The sequence below is a fragment of the Gorilla gorilla genome, chromosome 2 (assembly GCF_029281585.2).
Source record: "Gorilla gorilla gorilla isolate KB3781 chromosome 2, NHGRI_mGorGor1-v2.1_pri, whole genome shotgun sequence".
NCBI classification, from domain to species: domain Eukaryota; kingdom Metazoa; phylum Chordata; class Mammalia; order Primates; family Hominidae; genus Gorilla; species Gorilla gorilla.
This window is the reverse complement of record NC_086017.1, coordinates 176,105,481-176,125,683: the sequence shown is the minus strand read 5'-3', so window position 1 is coordinate 176,125,683 and position 20,203 is coordinate 176,105,481. Positions and strand designations below refer to the sequence as shown.

Here is a 20,203-nt window from a genome sequence, read left to right as displayed (position 1 = left end):
CCATGCCATTCCTTAGATGATGTTATCAGGATGTTTTCTGGTATTGTCAAGATATGTACCAATAATATCTAAAACTATATCTGGATTATTTTAATAATTTTGTTGTTATGACAATATTTTTGTTCAAAAACATGGGAAGCTAAGTCATTTTATAAAAATATCCTGGTGCAAGGGCATTATTTATTGTCATTTGACAAGCATTATTCTCGATTAAATAGTTTTCCAAAATAATAAATATAAAAAGTTAAAATATGCCCAGATTACTTGTAATACTTATGCTTCCTCTCCTTGCCCATGTTACTTTCCTTCCTCTTTATGTTCTTCTTGCAAATGAGTTGAATAATAATATGTTTCTTGTAACACATTTCTTCATACACAGCTATTTTTGTGAACATAAAAAAGGAAGAAAAACACAATTGGGAGTAGTAATTGGAGAGCGTTCAACATTTGAATACCCGTTAAACTTAAAATTCATTATAATATTGATTTATTTTTATTCCATATGTAGAAAAAAATGTATTGTGATTATCTCAAGGGAGCAGGAAAATTGAGACCTTTTAATTTCTAGGTCACACATTACTAAGTCATTTATGATTTCATATTAATTTTATTTTTAAAAGGAATACTTGTCTAAAGAAAAACATGTACAATCATATTATTTATATTATGATTCTCCTATAAGTATATGAAACATATTTTACATATTCCTTAACTTAGCTAAAAGAAAAAATGTATTAGATTAATCATCTATTTCCATTTGGTACCTGGGTATAATTAGGAATATGGAAAATAATATTGATTTTTAGATAATCTAAGAAAGAATTACCATTATTATTTGTGATACTACTTTGCATATATTTTGACAGACATAGCTTTATTTTCTTTTGTTTTCAGTTGGGATTCTGGGCTGCCTGGATTTGCTTTTAATGACCAGTTCATTCAAATATCGACTCGCCTGCCATCAGAATATATATATGGTTTTGGGGAAGTGGAACATACAGCATTTAAGCGAGATCTGAACTGGAATACTTGGGGAATGTTCACAAGAGACCAACCCCCTGGTGTAGGTACCAACTTGTGACCACTCCACGAGGCAACTAGGACCATGAGTAGAATCCAAGCCACTTCTTTATGGGCCTGTGCTTTAGGATTGAAGTAATGACAAAGGCATTAGCTAGAGATCTCCAGAGCAGCTATAGCAATTTTCTGAGAAACAAACCCAAAAAGTCACCATAAATTACAGGTGGAAGTAGACGAGTGGATAGATAACAATTTGCTTGACTACTGTGAGAAGCCAGGCTTTGACTCAATACCTTAACTGTTTCAAATGCATACAAAGAATATGCTGATTCTGTATTCCCTGTCAAGTTTACCTTTACTCCAGCTTTTAGAAAATAATTGCCTAAAGTTTTCCTTGATTGTTTTTACTTCTCAGGTACTGATTTGATCTTTTTTCCCTTTATAATCTACAGTTGCAGTTGGGTAACTTTATGTGGTCAAACTGCTAATTACATCTTTACAATGTGTTTTTATATACTCATGACTCTTTTTCCAAAGATTTGTCTTGTTAATGCAACACATTTTATGAATATTTAATGTACTGTGCAACAAATAATATTATCTATAATATTCCAAACATATCATAAAAAATATATTTTAATAAAAATTATTCTATTTGTATTTTTCACATGTGATGTATACTTAAAAGGATATACTCAGTACCATACTATAAGTCTGCGAACTATTGTAAGCATTTTTTATTGTTAGGTGCTCAAACAGCTCGCATTTATATCATAATACTCCAAACTTAGGTTATTGAAGGGTGTTTTCTATTAACACTAACTTGAAAGAATACGTTTTACCAAAACTGATTTCTTAAAATCCCTTCAGCATTTGTACCGATATTATTAGACTAATATACTTTTGATTCTTGATATCTAAAATTACTTCCACTAGTAATTTTGTATATTACTAAAAATAAATTACTATAAAATCTATTTCACTGGTAATTTTATATATATTAAGAATCAAAAGTATATAATCTAATAAAATCTGACTATGATTACAGTATGAAACAATAAATTAAATATTTTATAAATATAAAACTTTAAATGTTCTATAAATATAAGATATATAAACAGATATTTTCTGGACAGTTTAATTGTATTCATCACTTTTATCATTTCTAGGATATTTTACTATGGAAAAAATACCAATTTATAGATAAGTTAAACACATAACCTTTGGAAATAAACCAAACTACTCTAATGGCAATAGTATTCTACATCATTTAATGTGGAAGCATTTGTAGTTGTTACATATTTGTATATTAATACAAATATATACATATTTGTATATTAATTTCTATTAATATACAAATATTATAGAAACATTTGTAAACTACACGAAAGCAGGAAAAATTTAAATAATTATTTTCTAGGGAGACACATTTATTTGAACTGAAGCATAGTTTAAGGTTGGGAAACAGGGGAATTTAAATATCAAGTCTCAATTGTATAATAAATTTTAAAATAACATTGATTAAATTCACATGCTATTGTTACTTAAAATATATTGTGCTTATTTTTCATATTTCAGTACAAACTTAATTCCTATGGATTTCATCCCTATTACATGGCTCTGGAAGAGGAGGGCAATGCTCATGGTGTTTTCTTACTCAACAGCAATGCAATGGGTAAAAGAATCATTTGTTGAATGTCTTTTATTTTATGTGAATTTTTCATAAACTAGTATACATAGATGAAAATGGGATCTTATTTTGGATTTCCAGATGTTACATTCCAGCCAACACCTGCTCTAACTTACCGTACAGTTGGAGGGATCTTGGATTTTTATATGTTTTTGGGCCCAACTCCAGAAGTTGCAACAAAGCAATACCATGAAGTATGATTGCATATTTCTTTTTAAAAAATTAAAAATTTTTATAGCATAAAGTAATTCTCTTAGTTCACACATGAATTTTTTTTAAAGGTAATTGGCCATCCAGTCATGCCAGCTTATTGGGCTTTGGGATTCCAATTATGTCGTTATGGATATGCAAATACTTCAGAGGTTCGGGAATTATATGACGCTATGGTGGCTGCTAACATCCCCTATGTATGTATATCAATTTTAAAACAATGTTAGATATGGAATATGTAAAAGTAGAATGAAATAATTAAACATGTATACTTTAATTTAAGCAGCTGGTAATAATGCTTAGCTTTTTTTACTGGCACCTTATGTATTGGATATGAGATTTATAAACAGTGTCTTTGTCAGACTGATAAAGGAGAGGAAGAAATACCATTCCTTTTCCTTTTCCCTACCTAATACTATCATGCTGTGTTGTGCTAAACAAGTCACTGTGCACTTGATTTCCTCTCACAAACTCTGGGTTGTACAGGCAGTCACTATGTTCTCTTCATGTTAACGTTCACAGAAATATGTATCGTCAATAAGATAAGAAATCTGTATCATCAACCAGAGAACAAGTTGGAGGTGGAACTAATTTTTTTTTGCCCTAGAATAGATAATAGTTGTAATATATAATACAGATTCACTCAATATTCAGGAAGCTAAATATTCCAAAGTATTGATCAATCTCTGAATTTCCTCATTTTTTATCAAAATTAAGGAATCCTAGGGATGCTGCTGCTAACACCTAAACATTAAAATATAGAAGCCTTGATATATAAGAGTTTATTCTAAGAAAAATCAGAAAAACCTCATTATAAGACATTGGTATTTATAGTAGGGTCCAATATAGGGTTCCTGAATAACTAGTATGGGAAATTAATTATATATGTTGACAATACAGAAACATGCAAGTGGAAATTTATTATTTAAAAGGAGGTATACATTATTGACCATACTTTCTATAACACATAGAAGAAGAAATTGAGATAATGTCAACTAACAGAAAATAATTAACAAATTTTGTATTTAGGCTTAAATTGAATATTCCATGATATAATTCAAATTTTTGTTGGTTTAAACATACTTGCAATTACCTATCTTAAAGCAATTCTTGCTTAGATAAGCAGGGCTGTTATCCTAAAAATGACTTTGATGGATATTACAAGAACAAGATTATAGTAATTGATGTAATTGTTAATACTCCTTTTGCCAATATTAGAATTATTTGAAATTACCCGATATTTGCTGTATAGTTCCCGGAAACAGCAACATCTCTTTCTGTATATACTGTACAAAAGTTCTATTTGTCATTTAACCTAATTTCATAGTATCATAAATCCTATTGCTCAGTGTCTTTCTGTTTCCTTTGAGGATTACATAATATATACCAATTTAGAACAGTTTTTACCTCTAAATCAAAATGACTAAATGAACTGTTGACAAAACAGAACATTTATAGAAAGTTGTTCTTACAATACTTTACATCTTTACATGCTACTTTTATTCCTTGAACACTAAACCACTTAATTCTTTTTAGGATCTAGTGAGGAGGAACTCAAACTTTCATATTGCTGTTAGTTTTATAAGTATGATAAAATATGATACACTTACTATTTTGTATTTTTTGCCCTACTTTGATGAATTTTTGTGTATTTCAGGATGTTCAGTATACAGACATTGACTACATGGAAAGGCAGCTAGACTTTACAATCGGTGAAGCATTCCAGGACCTTCCTCAGTTTGTTGACAAAATAAGAGGAGAAGGAATGAGATACATTATTATCCTGGTCAGTACTTGGAGTTTATCTGAGTCTTATTTCTTGTTTCCATTAATTCACCTAAAATGGGGGGGAGAAGATGTTTCAAAATAGAAAGTATACAACTTTGAGTAACACGCCCAAATCTAAAACTCTCTTCCTTTAGCACTTCATTTTATTTGCATGGGTTGTGATCAGCTACCTTTGTATTTAGGTATATCCCTAGAGATTTAAAACCAAAGCTGAGTTAAAGGGAAGCTGTTCTCTAGTTATCATCCAAGCTACAAATTGGCCTCTATTTATGGGAGTTATCAAAATGTAATGGTAGATTTTCTATTTTTATACAATTATTAGTTCATTCTCTGGGATTGCTTCTGAAGTTTTTCATATTTAAAAATTTGCCTTCAGATTGGTGATTCAGTGAAGATAATTTTTTATCACTATCTTATAGGAAGTAAGCTAGGTAGCCAGATATCTCACCATAGAAATAAAAACAAAATAAAAACCTCTACTAATCTTTCTTGAAATGATAGCTGATGCATTTCCAAGAATCCTTAGAATTTCCTTCTAAGAAATTTGGAGGGTAATCTAGCTAGAACACTGATGTTTATATCATTTGTCATTTCATGTGAGAGCACATTATTATGATAATGTAGTAATGAAAACTTATGCTTCATAATCACTGTCCAAGTAGTTACGCTTTTTTCATGTGTACCTTGTTTATATTTCATTTTAATTTTAGGATCCAGCAATTTCAGGAAATGAAACAAAGACTTACCCTGCATTTGAAAGAGGACAGCAAAATGATGTCTTTGTCAAATGGCCAAACACCAATGACATTTGTTGGGCAAAGGTACTAAATCGATATCTTGAAATAGAATAAATACAAAAATTATATTTCAATGAAAGTTTCCATTTAATTAGTAAAAGTTAAAAACGTTCAGGAGAGCTATATGGAAATGTAATGATTTAATAGCTAATAAAATAATGTACAGTCTTTGGTTCAATCCAAATTAGACACAAAGAAAGAATTCATATAAGTCACATGTCCAAATATGATTTGTTTCATCTTTAAGACATATTTTATTATATTTATTGGTGCCACTTGTAATTTATTATAAAACTACCATTAGTAAGATGGCTACTCATTATTCTGTACTGCAAGTTATTTAAATGTTCACTTCTCTTGAAAACATATTGTTAATAGTAGCAACAACATGTTTTGACAGCTATACTTATAGTTAAAACTTAGATCATGAAGTATAATTCACTGTATTTTATATAAGCAAGTATATTCAGACCTGATATATTAATATATTACAAAAATATTTTGATTTGGCTTTTATATAAAGCAATCAAGAAAAAAATATCATAGTAAAAACTAGAATGAACAACAATGATAACACCCTCAAAAAAATCTATGATGAGGGCCAGGCGCGGTGGCTCACGCCTGTAATCCCAGCACTATGGGAAGCCAAGGCGGGCGGATCATGAGGTCAGGAGATCGAGACCATCCTGGCTAACGTGGTGAAACCCTGTCTCTACTAAAAATACAAAAAAATTAGAAGGGCATGGTGGCGGGTGCCTGTAGTCCCAGCTACTCAGGAAGCTGAGGCAAGAGAATGGAGTGAACCCGGGAGGCGGAGCTTGCAGTGAGCCAAGATCGAGCCACTGAACTCCAGCCTGGGGGACAGAGCGAGACTCCGTCTCAAAAAAAAAAAAAAAAAAAAAAAAAAAAAAAATCTATGATGAGAGACACAATTAAATGAAACGTGAGAGGCTTTTTGAATCTTGGGCCAAAATTAAGACATTAGTGATTAAATCTGCGAAATGCAAACATGTTCAATAAATGTTGATTGTACTGTATCAACATTAATTTCCTGGTTTTGATAAGTTCACTATTGTTATATAACATGTTAACATTAGAGAAAGCTGAGTGAAGAATATAGACAGGGCTGGGCACAATGGCACATGCATGTAATGCTTGCAGTTTGAGTGGCTGAGGTAGGAGGATTGCTTGAGCCCAGGAGTTCGAGATCACCCTGGGCAACATAGGGAGATTTTGTATCTACAAAAAATTTAAAAATTAGCTAGGCATGGTGGTGCATGCCTGTAGCCCCAGCTACTTGAGAGGCATATTAATCCAGAAGGTTTGTTTTTTTTTTTAACTTCCTACTTTCTCCTCATTCTGTATTTCTACACATTTTGTCAGATTTCTACCATTTCTCCCCTTCCTTTAGAGCACTATTCTCTACCATCAGCTAATCCCTTGTAAATAATTCCTTTTTGGTGGATTATTTATATTTTTATATAGGACTTTCTAACTTCTACAATATAGATCCAAATTTCCAGAGCTTTCAGCAAATTGAATTTCAGCTCTGTTTTGTGTGTTTCTGGTCAGAGTAGAAGAAAAAAAATGTTGGTAGGCAATGAGGTCAGGCTGGGAATAGTGGTGGGATGAAGGGAGAGGAGGATTTAGTACTAATTCTGAAAATCACTGGGATGTTTGATTCAGCATGACATTATTCAATCAGATCTTTGCTTCCTTTCAAACAAAAAGATTTATTGTTTTTAGTTTTTAACCCTGGAGTAATTCTACAAATAATTCTAATATACTATATTAAATTAAATTTAACTTATATTTTTCATATTAGTTTTTGACCAGAACCTTTTGGTTATATGTATTATTTTCAAAATCACTAACTACCATAAAGGTTGGCAATGCTATTTTGTATTTGCCATATTAAAGAGTAGACTAACATGGAGAATGGGAATAGTTCGCAAATGATATGTGTGTCAATAATAATGAGATTTGAAGGGATTACAGATCTGAAGACTTTGAGTTAATAATATGCCTCTAATACTCCATTACACTTCATCTACATAGCAATCATATCATGCTGACTATGTTTTGATCGGCTTTTCCATGTCTTGTCTCTTGTAGGTTTGGCCAGATTTGCCCAACATAACAATAGATAAAACTCTAACGGAAGATGAAGCTGTTAATGTAAGTTTTACACGGGCTAACTATACAATGAAAAGAAATTCAAAACTTAGACTTGATTATTTTAATCAATAACTAAATTTGAATGCTTTTCTTTAAAAATAGATGGCCATTTTAAATTATCGATATCAGACCATATTTAGATAAAATTTACCTAATTTTCCTAAATAACAAAGTACCAGTCAGCCTATTAAACAATTCTATATTTTGCTTTATTTAATCCAAGCAATCATTCCTTCATTTAAAAAGTTATGGCCTGGCACGGTGGCTCATGCCTGTAATCCCAGCACTTTGGGAGGCCAAGGTGGGTGGATCACGAGGTCAGGAGATTGAGACCATCCTGGCTAACATGGTGAAACTCCATCTCTACTAAAAATACAAAAAAAATAACCAGGCATGGTGGCAGGAGCCTGTAGACCCAGCTACTCGGAAAGCTGAGGCAGGAGAATGGTGTTAACCCAGGAGGTGGAGCTTGCAGTGAGCCCAGATCGCACCACAGCACTCCAGCCTGGGCAACAGAGCGAGACTCCATCTCAAAAAACAAAACAAAACAACAACAACAAAAAATTATTACAGTAATAACATTTAACATTAGATCTACCCTCTTAATAAATGTTTATTCATATAATAAATCATTGTAAACTATAGGGGCAATGTTGTGCTGCAGATCTCTAGAATTTATTTACCTCGCATAATTGAGATTTTGTGTCTATTTCTTAGCAAGCCCTTATTTTCTCCCACTTACAGTCCTGGGGAACTACCATTCTACCCTATGCTTTTATGAGTTTAACTGTTTTAGATACTTCATGTAAGTTGAATCATACAACATTTGTCTTTCTGTTACTGGTTTTTTTCACTCAGTATAACATCCTAAACATTCATTCATGAAAGCAAAAGGAATGAATAAGATATTAAATGCAAATGATAAACAGAAGGGAACAGGAGTGGCTATAGTTATATCAGAGAAAATACATTTTAAGACAATGACTGTCACAAAAGACAAAAGAAGTCATTATATAATGACAGAAGGGCCAATTCATTAGGAAGATACGATGATTATAAATATTTGCTCCCAACATGAAAGCACTTAAATATTTAAAGCAAACATTAACAGAACTGAAATGAGAAACAGCAATGCTGTTTGAAGACTTTGTTGCCACACTTTCAATAATAAATAGAACAATAATAAATAAATAATAACAATAATAAATAATAACAATAATGAATAAATAAATAATAAATGATAATAAATAAATAGAACAATAATAAATAAATAATAACAATAATAAATAGAACAACCAGAGAGCAAATCAACAAAGAAACAGCAGTTTTTAACAACACCGTAGGCCAAATGGACTTAACAGACATACGTAGAACTTTCTACCCAAAAGCAGCCATATATACATTCTTCTCAAGTGCCCATAGAACATTTTCTAAGAGTGATCACGTTAAGTCACAAGACAAGTCTTAAAAATTGTGAGAAGATATAAAACATACCATTTATCTTTCCCAGCCACAATGAAATTAAACTAGAAATCAGAAAAAGAGGGGAAATAAGTCAATTCAAAAATACGTGGAAATTAAACAACCCACTTTTGAACAGCCAGTGGAACAACGAAAAGATCAAAAGAGAATTAGAAAATTTCTTCAGACAAACAAAAATAAAAATACAACTTAGCAAAACTTCTGGGATGCAGCAAAAGCAGTACTAAGAGACAAGTGAATAACAAGAAACACCCACATGAAGAATAATAAAAATCTCAAATAAATAACATTACCTCTCAATGAATTAGAAAAAGAATAAACTTAAAGTTAGTAGAGGGAAGAAAATAAAGATTAGAGGAGTAAAAATTAAAAGAAAAACACAAAATAAATAGAAAATATCAACAAAACTAAGAGTTGGTGATCCTTCTTTTAGCCAGATGAATTTATAATCATTAAATTATACAAGTTTAGGTAACTGTGAAAAATTTGGGAGCTTAAAACTTACCAAAACTACTTCTAAAACAGAGTCAGATAATTGAACCTACTGAACTATGTCATTGAAGAAAAAAGTGTTATTTCAACTTAAGTTCCACCCACTATTCTTGAGAACCACTAGAGAGACAGGCATGGATTTTTATATAGGTGTTGGAGGACAGTGTCAATTTACGTAGAATGGCTTATGCAGAATTCCCTGGGATTCTCTTCCACAAAAGGTATCAAGAGTGTTGGATTACATGTACCTGATTGATTTTCTGGATATAATCAATGATTTTATACAAGTGATAGAAGCAGCCAGCTAATAGAATAAGTTAAACTAAAAAATGAATTATGTAAAGAGCAGAAAAGTGAAAATTAATGAAAAAGATCTGGTGCTACCATTTGTTATTAATTATCATACGGGAGATCCTTGCATAGAAAATATTCAATATAATCCCACCAAGCCTTATGAGTAAAATGTAATTAATGGGTAAGATGATAAAATTAAGTCCCTTTCTACTCTTGAAGATATTCATCATAGGCCAGGTGCGGTGGCTCACGCCTATAATCCCAGCACTTTGGGAGGCCGAGGTGTGTGGATCACCTGAGGTCAGGAGTTTGAGACAAGCCTGACCAACATGGTGAAACCCCGTCTCTACTAAAAATACAAAAAATTAACCAGGCGTGGTGACGGACATCTGTAATCCCACCTACTCTGGAGGCTGAGGCAGGAGAATCCCTTGAGCCTGGGAGACAGAGGTTGCAGTGAGCCGAGGTTGTGCCATTGCACTCCAGCCTGGGCAACAAGAGCAAAACTCTATCTTAAAAAAAAAACAAAATCCATCATATGTACTTTGTAAATCTCTATATTTCCTACTCTGTGCATTTTCTGTATGTCCTCCGATATCTTGTTCATAAAGAAGACTGTTAAGGCCGTTACAACAGAATCTTAACATGTGCCAAAAAAGCATCCAGGTTGTCATGTCATTTTTTTGAGACATACCCAATTAACTTAGCTGCAGGTCAATCTTTTGCTAACACACGGTTACTCTGACACTGGAACTTTTATGTTTCGACTGGCAAGTAGGGAATATTCTTAGTAGAGATTGGAATAAAACACCTCTTCTCTGTTGGGATGGGAAGGGCTAGATGTGAGAGACAAAAAAAGAAGCAGTTGATTAGGGTGGTGAGATGGTTCTGGGAAGTGAGAAAGCTATATAAAAACAGGCTTTATACTATGGTCCTTTGCTGTTTCATTGTGCTCCACAAAGGTAAACCTGAAGTATGGGCTCTGCAGTAACAGAGAAAAAAAGCTTCCCCATTACTCTAGGAAGCACTAAAAATAATGCTTTTGTGGGTTGTGAACTGTTCCTTTATAATTCACATAGGATTCCAAAATGGCTCTATTATCTCCACCGATGTCCCTCTTTACTCTATTGAAGTGTTGAGGAAGAAACCACACACATTTATGTAATTAAGATTGATGTCAATTTCCTTCATTATTAGTCATACATGACTTGTGAATCTGTCAAATACATTCAGATTTATATGTATATAATCTCTCTTAAGACTTTCCACATGTGAGCCTAAATTTTGGTTTTACAGGCTTCCAGAGCTCATGCAGCTTTCCCAGATTTCTTCAGGACTTCCACAGCAGAGTGGTGGGCCAGAGAAATTGTGGACTTTTACAATGAAAAGATGAAGTTTGATGGTTTGTGGATTGTAAGTAAGCTTTGAACAATCTATGTTTTAAGTTATTTATTGTGCAGTGATTATGCAAAATTAGTACTTGGCTCAAATAATGTCAACAAAATATTTTATTTGAAAACTAGTCCACTTTTTTCCCCCACAGAACTTTCTTACGCAAACAACTGCTAAAGTAAAGTTTTAAAAATTAAATTTATGTGTATGGATGCTATTTCCTGGACTTTTTCAATTTGCAAAATTCAAAAAGCAAAATATTCTATATATTAATAAATCCTTGTAAATATTTATTTCACTTTTATTTAATATAGGAATAAGTCTCAGGCTTAAATAACCATTAGTCCTTTGTATGAGAGATAAAAATTTCTTAAATTTGGTAACATTGTCTTTTAAAGTTTCTTTTTTGAAGTAACCTTAAAATGTTGGTAGTAAGATTTTTAATAATATATTTTTTGAGATAGCATAAAAATAATTTACTTTGCTACAAGTAAGTGCTTAATACAGAAAATTTTATGTAATATATTTCAATTTCCAGAGGAAAAATTTTTTACTTTGTTGATTTTTCCAGTGTAAAGCATTAATTTACTTATTTTTTAAATTGAAAAAAGCTTTATACAGCTGTCACTATGTGGAAACTTTGTAGATATAAGATTGTATAAAGCATATATTTTGTTTAAAAATTCATGGAACATCTATGTTTATTAGATGTATCAATTGGTATACCATAAGGGATTCTCTTAAGTATATTCCTGAGAATGTCATCTGGATCCAGAGAAAATTATCTTTCTCAGGTGGAGGCAATCCATTTTAAATGGTGGCTGACTTATTTATTTAGATCATGATTCTTTTAAATATGACTACTGAGATTCTGAGATATGTACTCAATAGAGATGCTTCTTGAAATTATCTGCATTTGTAAACTATTAATATATCTTGTAGTTTTAGCAATAAAAGCAATTGATATCAGGCTCAGGGCAAGAGTGGAGGGGAAGGAGATGATAGGGCACATATTATTATAATGCTATGTCTTAAAGATATGAAAATAAACTATTTTTATGGGTATAATGCATAATACAGAGAAAATAGAACATCTTATTTTTCAAAAGGAAACTGATTGAAAAAAGCAATCAATGAGATAAACTAATATCATTGAGATGTTTTACAATTTTGTTTGTTTAGAATAGTGACTATATATAACATTGTTCAAATATGTTAACCTACTTACTTTTTGAACTAGCTCTTTTGAGAATATACGTTGTAAATTTATTTTTTGTTTACCTTTTTCTGTCATCTTTTTTTAAGGATATGAATGAGCCATCAAGTTTTGTAAATGGAACAACTACTAATCAATGCAGAAATGATGAACTAAATTATCCACCTTATTTCCCAGGTACAATATTGTTGGTATGCCTTTGATATTATCATGTTATTATTATATATTAATAGGTATATAATATAAACTGATATATATCAGTTAGCTATACATAGAATATATATATAGAATATATATATGTATATATAAGAAATCAATTTGATATATATAGAATGTAGGGAATAGGATTCACACACCCAATTTTCACTACCCACCCACACACTGGACCACACCTTGACCCATTACCAATATTATTTAACACTATTTTGAGAAAAAAATCAAGGAATATATTTTATCTACATGAACACAATTCTAAATTTGTTTGAAGTTGTTATTTTGGTTTGCTTAATAATTTTCCCAGATTCAAAAAATGTTAAATACTCTTTAAGATAAAAAATAAAATTATTTTGAAAGGAAGTTTTTATAAGTGTTTCTTTACTAAGGATAAGGGAAAGAATGCTAACACTTATCTGTTTACCTTTGACATAGAAGGAAATGAAGATGAATGTGATGTTTCATATTCATCATCATTCTCTTATGCAGGCAGAAAACGTCACAAACTATTAGCATATAAAGTGATGGCAAAACTCTGGAAAAAAATCTTAAACTGAGAAAATGTGGATCAAAAGGCAGTGTTATAACATTTGCCTAGCCCTTAAACTCTGGGCTTTATGATACCAAGTGAATTTTTAATAAAATTCTAATCAGTGTTTTCCATCTAAATGCACTACAAAGAGTAGACATTGAGGAGTGTACTTATTTTTCAGGTTTTTATTAATTCATGTAATTCAGTTACAATTTCAGGCCATTTTAAGTTGATAATTAACTCATACAAAGTATACAAATGGTTAAAATATACATAGGTTTTATAAAACACTGATTAATTTCTTTGTCAAGGAATACATAATTATGTGTTACACGTTTCATTGTAGGGCACTGTATAATATATTAATATTTTTTCATTGATTCTTTCCAGAACTCACAAAAAGAACTGATGGATTACATTTCAGAACAATTTGCATGGAAGCTGAGCAGATTCTTAGTGATGGAACATCAGTTTTGCATTACGATGTTCACAATCTCTATGGATGGTCACAGATGAAACCTACTCATGAGTAAGCAATGTTCTGAGTTATCCTCCATGACTCTTTTATTCTTTGGATCTTACATTTAATGCTATCATTTTAACAGTCCCAACAATCTTCTCTTGTATCTCTTTACTTCCCAATTGTTCTCTGTAACTTCTTCCTTCATAGCATTTAGAAAAAATGTGTTTCTTTCTAATTTATCTAAATATCTTTATTGTGATATTCTAATTTCTATACTATTCCAAAATAAGTCCTAGACCATTTTTATTTTGTTTCTATGTGCCCAGCATAGTGCCTGGCCAATTGTAGGTGCTCAATTAATAATATTTGATTAATATTAATAAATGAATTAATAACATATAATTTGATATCATTAAGACATAAAGCATCAAACATTTGACTAAATCTGTTATTTGAATTCATTGTCAGGCCAGGTACAGTGGCTCACGCCTGTAATCCCAGCACTTTGGGAGGCTGAGGCAGGCAGATCACTTGAGACCAGGAGTTCAAGATCAGCCTGGCCAAAATGGTGAAACCCCATCTCTACTAAAAATACAAAAAATTAGCCAGGAGTGGTGGTGCAGAGCTGTGGTCCCAGTTACTCGGGAGGCTGAGGCACAAGAATCGCTTGGACCTGGGCGGCAGAGGTTGCAGTGAGCCAAGATTGCGCCATTGCACTCCAGCCTGGCAACAGAGCGAGACTCTCTGTTTCAAAATAAAAATAAAAACATAAAATAAATAAATTCATTATTAGTAAATTAGAGCCCTTTTAATGAACTTCTCAAATATTAATGATCATACTAATTATCTGCATTTTTAACAAACTTTTATGTAAGGCCAATGATGATGCAATACAGACCATTCACTGAAAATCAATTCTTCATTAGCACTTTCCAATACAAGTTTTGCAATGATTGAAATCTTCTGGCCAGGCACAGCAGCTTATACTTGTAATCTCGACACTTTGGCAGGCTGAGATGGGAGGATCACTTGGGCCCCGGAGGTTGAGGCTGCAGTGAGCTGTGCTTCTACCACTGCATTCCAGCCTGGGCAACAAAACAAGAACCTGTCTGAAAAAATAAATAAATATATAGAAATCATCTATAATTCTGGGTGCCAATGTGGTACTTACCAGCCATATATGGCCATGGAACAATGTGTCTAGTGTGACTCAGGAATGGAATTTTAAAGTTATTTAATTTTAAGTAGTAGTATACAATAATTAAATATGAAATCATAGATAATTAGTGGCTACCGTATTAGACACTGCAGTTGTAGATCCCTGGCTTTTGACTACATATTATAATCACTTGGAGATTTTCTTTTTAGGGTTTAGATTTTCTTTAAGTGTCATGTGCACATAGTAGGTGGGTATATATATTGGGTAAGTGAGATATCTACTAAGCATGCAATACACAGTAATCATCTCATAGAAAACAGAAGGATTTTTCCCCCCAAGATTCATCCTTTGTGTTACAAACAATCCAATTACACTTTTAGGTTTTTTTTAAGTATACAATTAAACTATTATTGACTATTATTGACTATCGTCCTGTTGTGCTATCAAATAGTATATATTATTCATTCTTTCTAACTATATATATAGCACCCATTAATCATTACTGCTGTATTAGTCTATTTTCACTCTTCCATAAAGATACTACCTGAGATTGGGTAATTTAAAGATGTTTGTTTAAAGACTGGGCAATTTAAAGAGGTTGAATTGACCCACAGTTCTGCATGGCTGGAGAGTCCTCAGGAAACATACAATCATGGCAGAATGTGAAGGGGAAGCAAGGTGCATCTTACATGACTTTAGGAGACAGAGATAGTGATGGGAGAACTGCCATACTTTAAAACCATCAGCTGTCATGAGAACTAACTCACTATTACAAGAACAGCATAGGGGAAACCGCCCCCATGATGCAATCACCTCCCACCAGGTCGCTCCCTTGACAGGTGGGGATTGCAATCCCTGATGAGATTTGGGTGGGATCACAAAGCCAAACCATAACACTTGCTTTCCCTTCACCCCCACACAACCCTTCCTAGCTTCTGGTAACCATCTTTCTCCTGTCTATATATATGAGTCCAATGTTTTGCTTTTTAAAAATTTTTAGCACCCACAATAAGTGAGAACATATGAAGTTTGTCTCTGTGTCTTACTTAATTCATTTAACATTTAATGACTTCCAGTTTCCTACATGTCGTTGCAAATGACAGGATTTTATTCTTTTTTTATAGTTGCATAGGACTCCGTTGTATACATGTACCATATTTACTTTATCTAATCATCTGTTGATGGACACTAAAGTTGCTTCCAAACTTGGCTATTGTGAACAGTGCTGTAATAAACATGGGAGGGCAGATATCATTTTGATATATCTTTCTTTTGGATGCATATTCAGCAGCAGGACCGCTGGATCATATAGTAGCTCTATTTTTAGTTTTTGGGAAAATTTCAAACTGCTCTTCATGGTGGTTGTATGAATTTACATTCTTACCAACAGCGAAAGAGCATTACCTTTTCTCCACAGCTTCAACAGCATTTGTTACTGGCTGTCTTTTGGATAAAAGCCATTTTAACTACGGTGAGATGATGTCTCATTGTAGTTGTGATTTGCATTTCTCTGATGATCAATGATGTTGAGCACCTCTTCATATGCCTGATTGCCATTTGTATGTCTTCTTTTGAGAAATGCCTATTCAAATATTTTGCCCATTTTTAAATCAGATTATTAGAAGTTTTTCCTATAGAGTTGTTTGAGCTCCTTATATATTCTGGTCATTAATCCCTTGTCAAATGATTATTTTGCAAATATTTTCTCCCATTCTGTGGTTTGTCTTTTCACTGCATCTTTTGATTGGAGTGTTTAATCCATTTATATTCAATTTCATTACTGATGAGTAAGGACTTACTCCCACCATTTGTTGTTTGTTTTCTGGTTGTTTAATGGTCTTCTCATTTCCTCTTTCATTTCTTCTTATTTCCCTTTTCTCTGGTGTTATTTGATTTCTTGCTTTTAATATTTTGTATATCTGTTGTATGCTTTTTCATTTGCAATTACCAGAAGGCTTGTGATTTTTAAATAAATTATTATTTAATTGGTCTCTTTTATAGCCTAAGCATCTGAATATTTAAAACTTTCCAGGCAGTTCTAATGAGCAGACAGGGTTGAAAACTTCTGTTCTAACAAATAGCTGAAGTTGATAAAAGAATAAAAAGCATTTTGAAGAGTATGGATAAAATTTCTCACTTTGTAAAACCTACTTATCTTATTTCTAGCAATTAACTCTTAATCAACTCAGAATACATGAATGTATGACCAAAAACTCACTTGTTCACCAAATCCAAAAATAAAACACTAAGCTATTTTAACAGTGAATAAACTGGCATTGAACAATGCCTTTTCACTGGGGCAAATGTTACTTTTGATTAACCCTGCTGGAACATAATATTGGGGCATAATTATCCACAGCTAAATTTACTTTAACTAAAACTGTAGACATTAAAAAGAACAAAAATATTGAAAATTGACTGATGATCTTATTGACAAAAATTATGTGCTTTGAGTTGAAAGTATGTAGCTTAACAAAAATTGAAAAAAAAAATTCCTCTCCACAGAAGACAGGAAATAAGTATACTTCTGAAGCACATTACAGAGTCAAACATGATTCTTGACACATTGTGGATGCTTAGTAAATTTAAATAAATTCATCATTATCCTGTTATAATCACAGGTGTCAAAGTTATTTTGATAAGTTCAAGGTAGATACAGGTAAATTTCCAAATAGTCCATATGCAGAGATATTTAAGCATATGTAAGGTCCATTTCCACTTTTAAGTAAAATTATGAGGAGGAAATCAGCACAATCTTCCATGGAATGTCCTTGAAAATGAAATCAATATACATATACTTATTAGTGCTAATTTTGCTCTCGTTCATAAAACTTTTCAGTGCAAGTTTCAATCACATTACTTATATTGAGTAGATTAATTGGATTAAGTATTAAGTAGCCTACTTTATGCAGTCTTAGATTTTTCATATGTTTCAGATACTTTCTTAATATTTTAATTTTTTCAATTACAAAAAACTGTTGAACTCGGAAAATTTTAGAGATTAAATAATTAATTACATGTATAAAGACCTTGACAAATGTAAAAAAACACTATAAATAAGGTACATGTTACATTTAAGCAAATTATGAAGAGTAAAGTCTTTCTGTTTATCATTGAGGAAAACTGAACAAATTATAAACACACGTTTTTTTCTCAAGTTATACAGACCATAGCATTTTGTTTTTTAGTGACTTATTTTCTGTCTTACAAACTGCCACATATTTGACATTTAGCTATTTCTTGCTACTGTGCTCTTTCACTTAACATGAAACAAACAAGAAATGCAACGAAAGAATAGCATGCATGGATTCAGAAATGGGATTTAATCAGCTTGAGAAATTTCAGATAGTTTTACACAAAGAATCATGGACACTAATGGCAAATAAAAAAAGCTTCATATAGAAATCCTGCACAAAAAGTTTTGAGTCTTCAATTGCTCTCATCTCTTGTAATTTGAAATTCAATGTTGTACTGAAATAAAGCCTATTCTTCAAATGTAGAAAGAAATACATTCAAAAATCTACTTCAAATTATGGGTTCAAATTTCAGACAAATATTCAAGGATTATGTAACTACACATATATTATTTTCATTTTTACCAAAAGCTTTAAAGATGTTAGGGATTAGTACATACTATTCATTAGAGAGAACTTAGAAAATTAAACATCTTTGACTCCCTCTGAATGCTTAGGTTGTGTTTTAATATACAATTTTTAAATAAGTGCCCAAGAGTTTTGTAATCATAAAATGGAATGGAAAAAGTCAATATTTATAAATTATTTTTGCAGATATTCTTATAAACTGGGATAATTTGCAACTTGGAAAATTATATTTAATGTAACTTTCTGGAAAAATAAGAGTGCCTTTTTGAAGTGGGGGCATTGTAAACTCTAGGAAGTGGTCTCTTGTATATATTTTTTTAAATAAACAAAAACTAGTCTATGAAAAACAAACACAGTATACCTCACCTCATTCACTAATTTAGAAGTTACTTTAGTTATAGCTGTAACTTTCTATTAATCAGCTGTTCGTCTCAAGACCAGATAGTAAATGCATGTCTTCCAGACATTAGAGTCTGAATGATATAGATGAATAGAACGTTGATACAATTGGTATATCAAAATATAAAATTTGAGATATGAATCTATAAAACTCTTACCATGATATAGTCTTTCACATTGTCTTCTTGCTAAAGGAAATTTCAAATTTCATTAATTTGTTATACACTAAAACATAATTAAAATATTTTAGCCTACAAAATACTTGTTATCCAATTTCAAAATTAAAACAGATATTACATTTTCTGATCTAATGGTGACTATTTGAAATGTGAATTGGGAAAATTTATATTTCTAATAAATACTAAATATATAATACTAAATATATTGCCTTCAAAAATAATTCAATAAAATATCTTTGATTTTTCAAAGAGTTGTTTTCATAAAAATGAGGATAACAATTCTGTAATAACTTTCTTTTCTCTACTATACAGCAGTCTATATTCTAAAATAATTTAACACCATCCAATCATGAGAACACCATCCAGTCATGAGATAGAAGTGTTTGGAAAATGTTTATAAATTGATTTCATCAGTAATTAAAGATAATAGTCACATTAATTAATTTAACATTTTCTTTTAGAAACTATGACTAAAATAAAGATATTAATTATTGTTGGAAGATTAAAAATATGTTTTAAATTTTTAAATTTAATATTCTCTTCACATTTCATTTTTGTAGTATATATGTAGAGTTTCTGGTTTTACTTCTATAAAAAACTTTTTTATAATAATTGAAGATATATTCTAATTTTTAAAATATATTTCAAGAAAATGCTCTTGTAGGCAATAATAAACACACAACAAAAATATCTCTTTCCTATAAGCTGAACTCTCCAATGTCAAGTGGTAACAAAGAATAAACTCTTCTGGCTTAAAGCTGTTTCTCAAGAATAACTTAAACTAAGTTAATTGTGACTGAACAATTTGTAAAATTGAAACACTGTTGGAAATAATTAGAATATATTTACCGTGTTTGAACTTTATATCTTTAGTGGCATCAAATACATATTCTGTGTGAGGGTTTACAGAGGAGATTCCTCTTATATAAGAGTTTAGAATTCCCTTAAGAGAAAATTATTATGAAAATACTTCATTTATTTTATAGTTTTATTTTAATTTACAATTAACAGTAGTAAATATGGAGTACCTTGTGATGTTTTCATACATTATACAGTGTGAAATGATCAAATAAGGCTAATTAGCTTATTTATCTTCT

General features: G+C 31.4%; 1 protein-coding gene across 1 annotated transcript in view; it reads left to right on the top strand.

The window, feature by feature from the left end:
* Positions 1-20,203, top strand: part of SI (sucrase-isomaltase) — a 100,122-nt gene that overhangs the window by 58,323 nt on the left and 21,596 nt on the right. The window contains exons 28-37 of the mRNA XM_019023079.4: positions 895-1,063; positions 2,599-2,695; positions 2,792-2,904; positions 2,992-3,117; positions 4,578-4,706; positions 5,419-5,529; positions 7,621-7,683; positions 11,248-11,364; positions 12,649-12,736; positions 13,695-13,833. Coding sequence (XP_018878624.3) covers positions 895-1,063; positions 2,599-2,695; positions 2,792-2,904; positions 2,992-3,117; positions 4,578-4,706; positions 5,419-5,529; positions 7,621-7,683; positions 11,248-11,364; positions 12,649-12,736; positions 13,695-13,833 — 1,152 coding nt within the window. The remainder of the gene's footprint in view (positions 1-894; positions 1,064-2,598; positions 2,696-2,791; positions 2,905-2,991; positions 3,118-4,577; positions 4,707-5,418; positions 5,530-7,620; positions 7,684-11,247; positions 11,365-12,648; positions 12,737-13,694; positions 13,834-20,203) is intronic.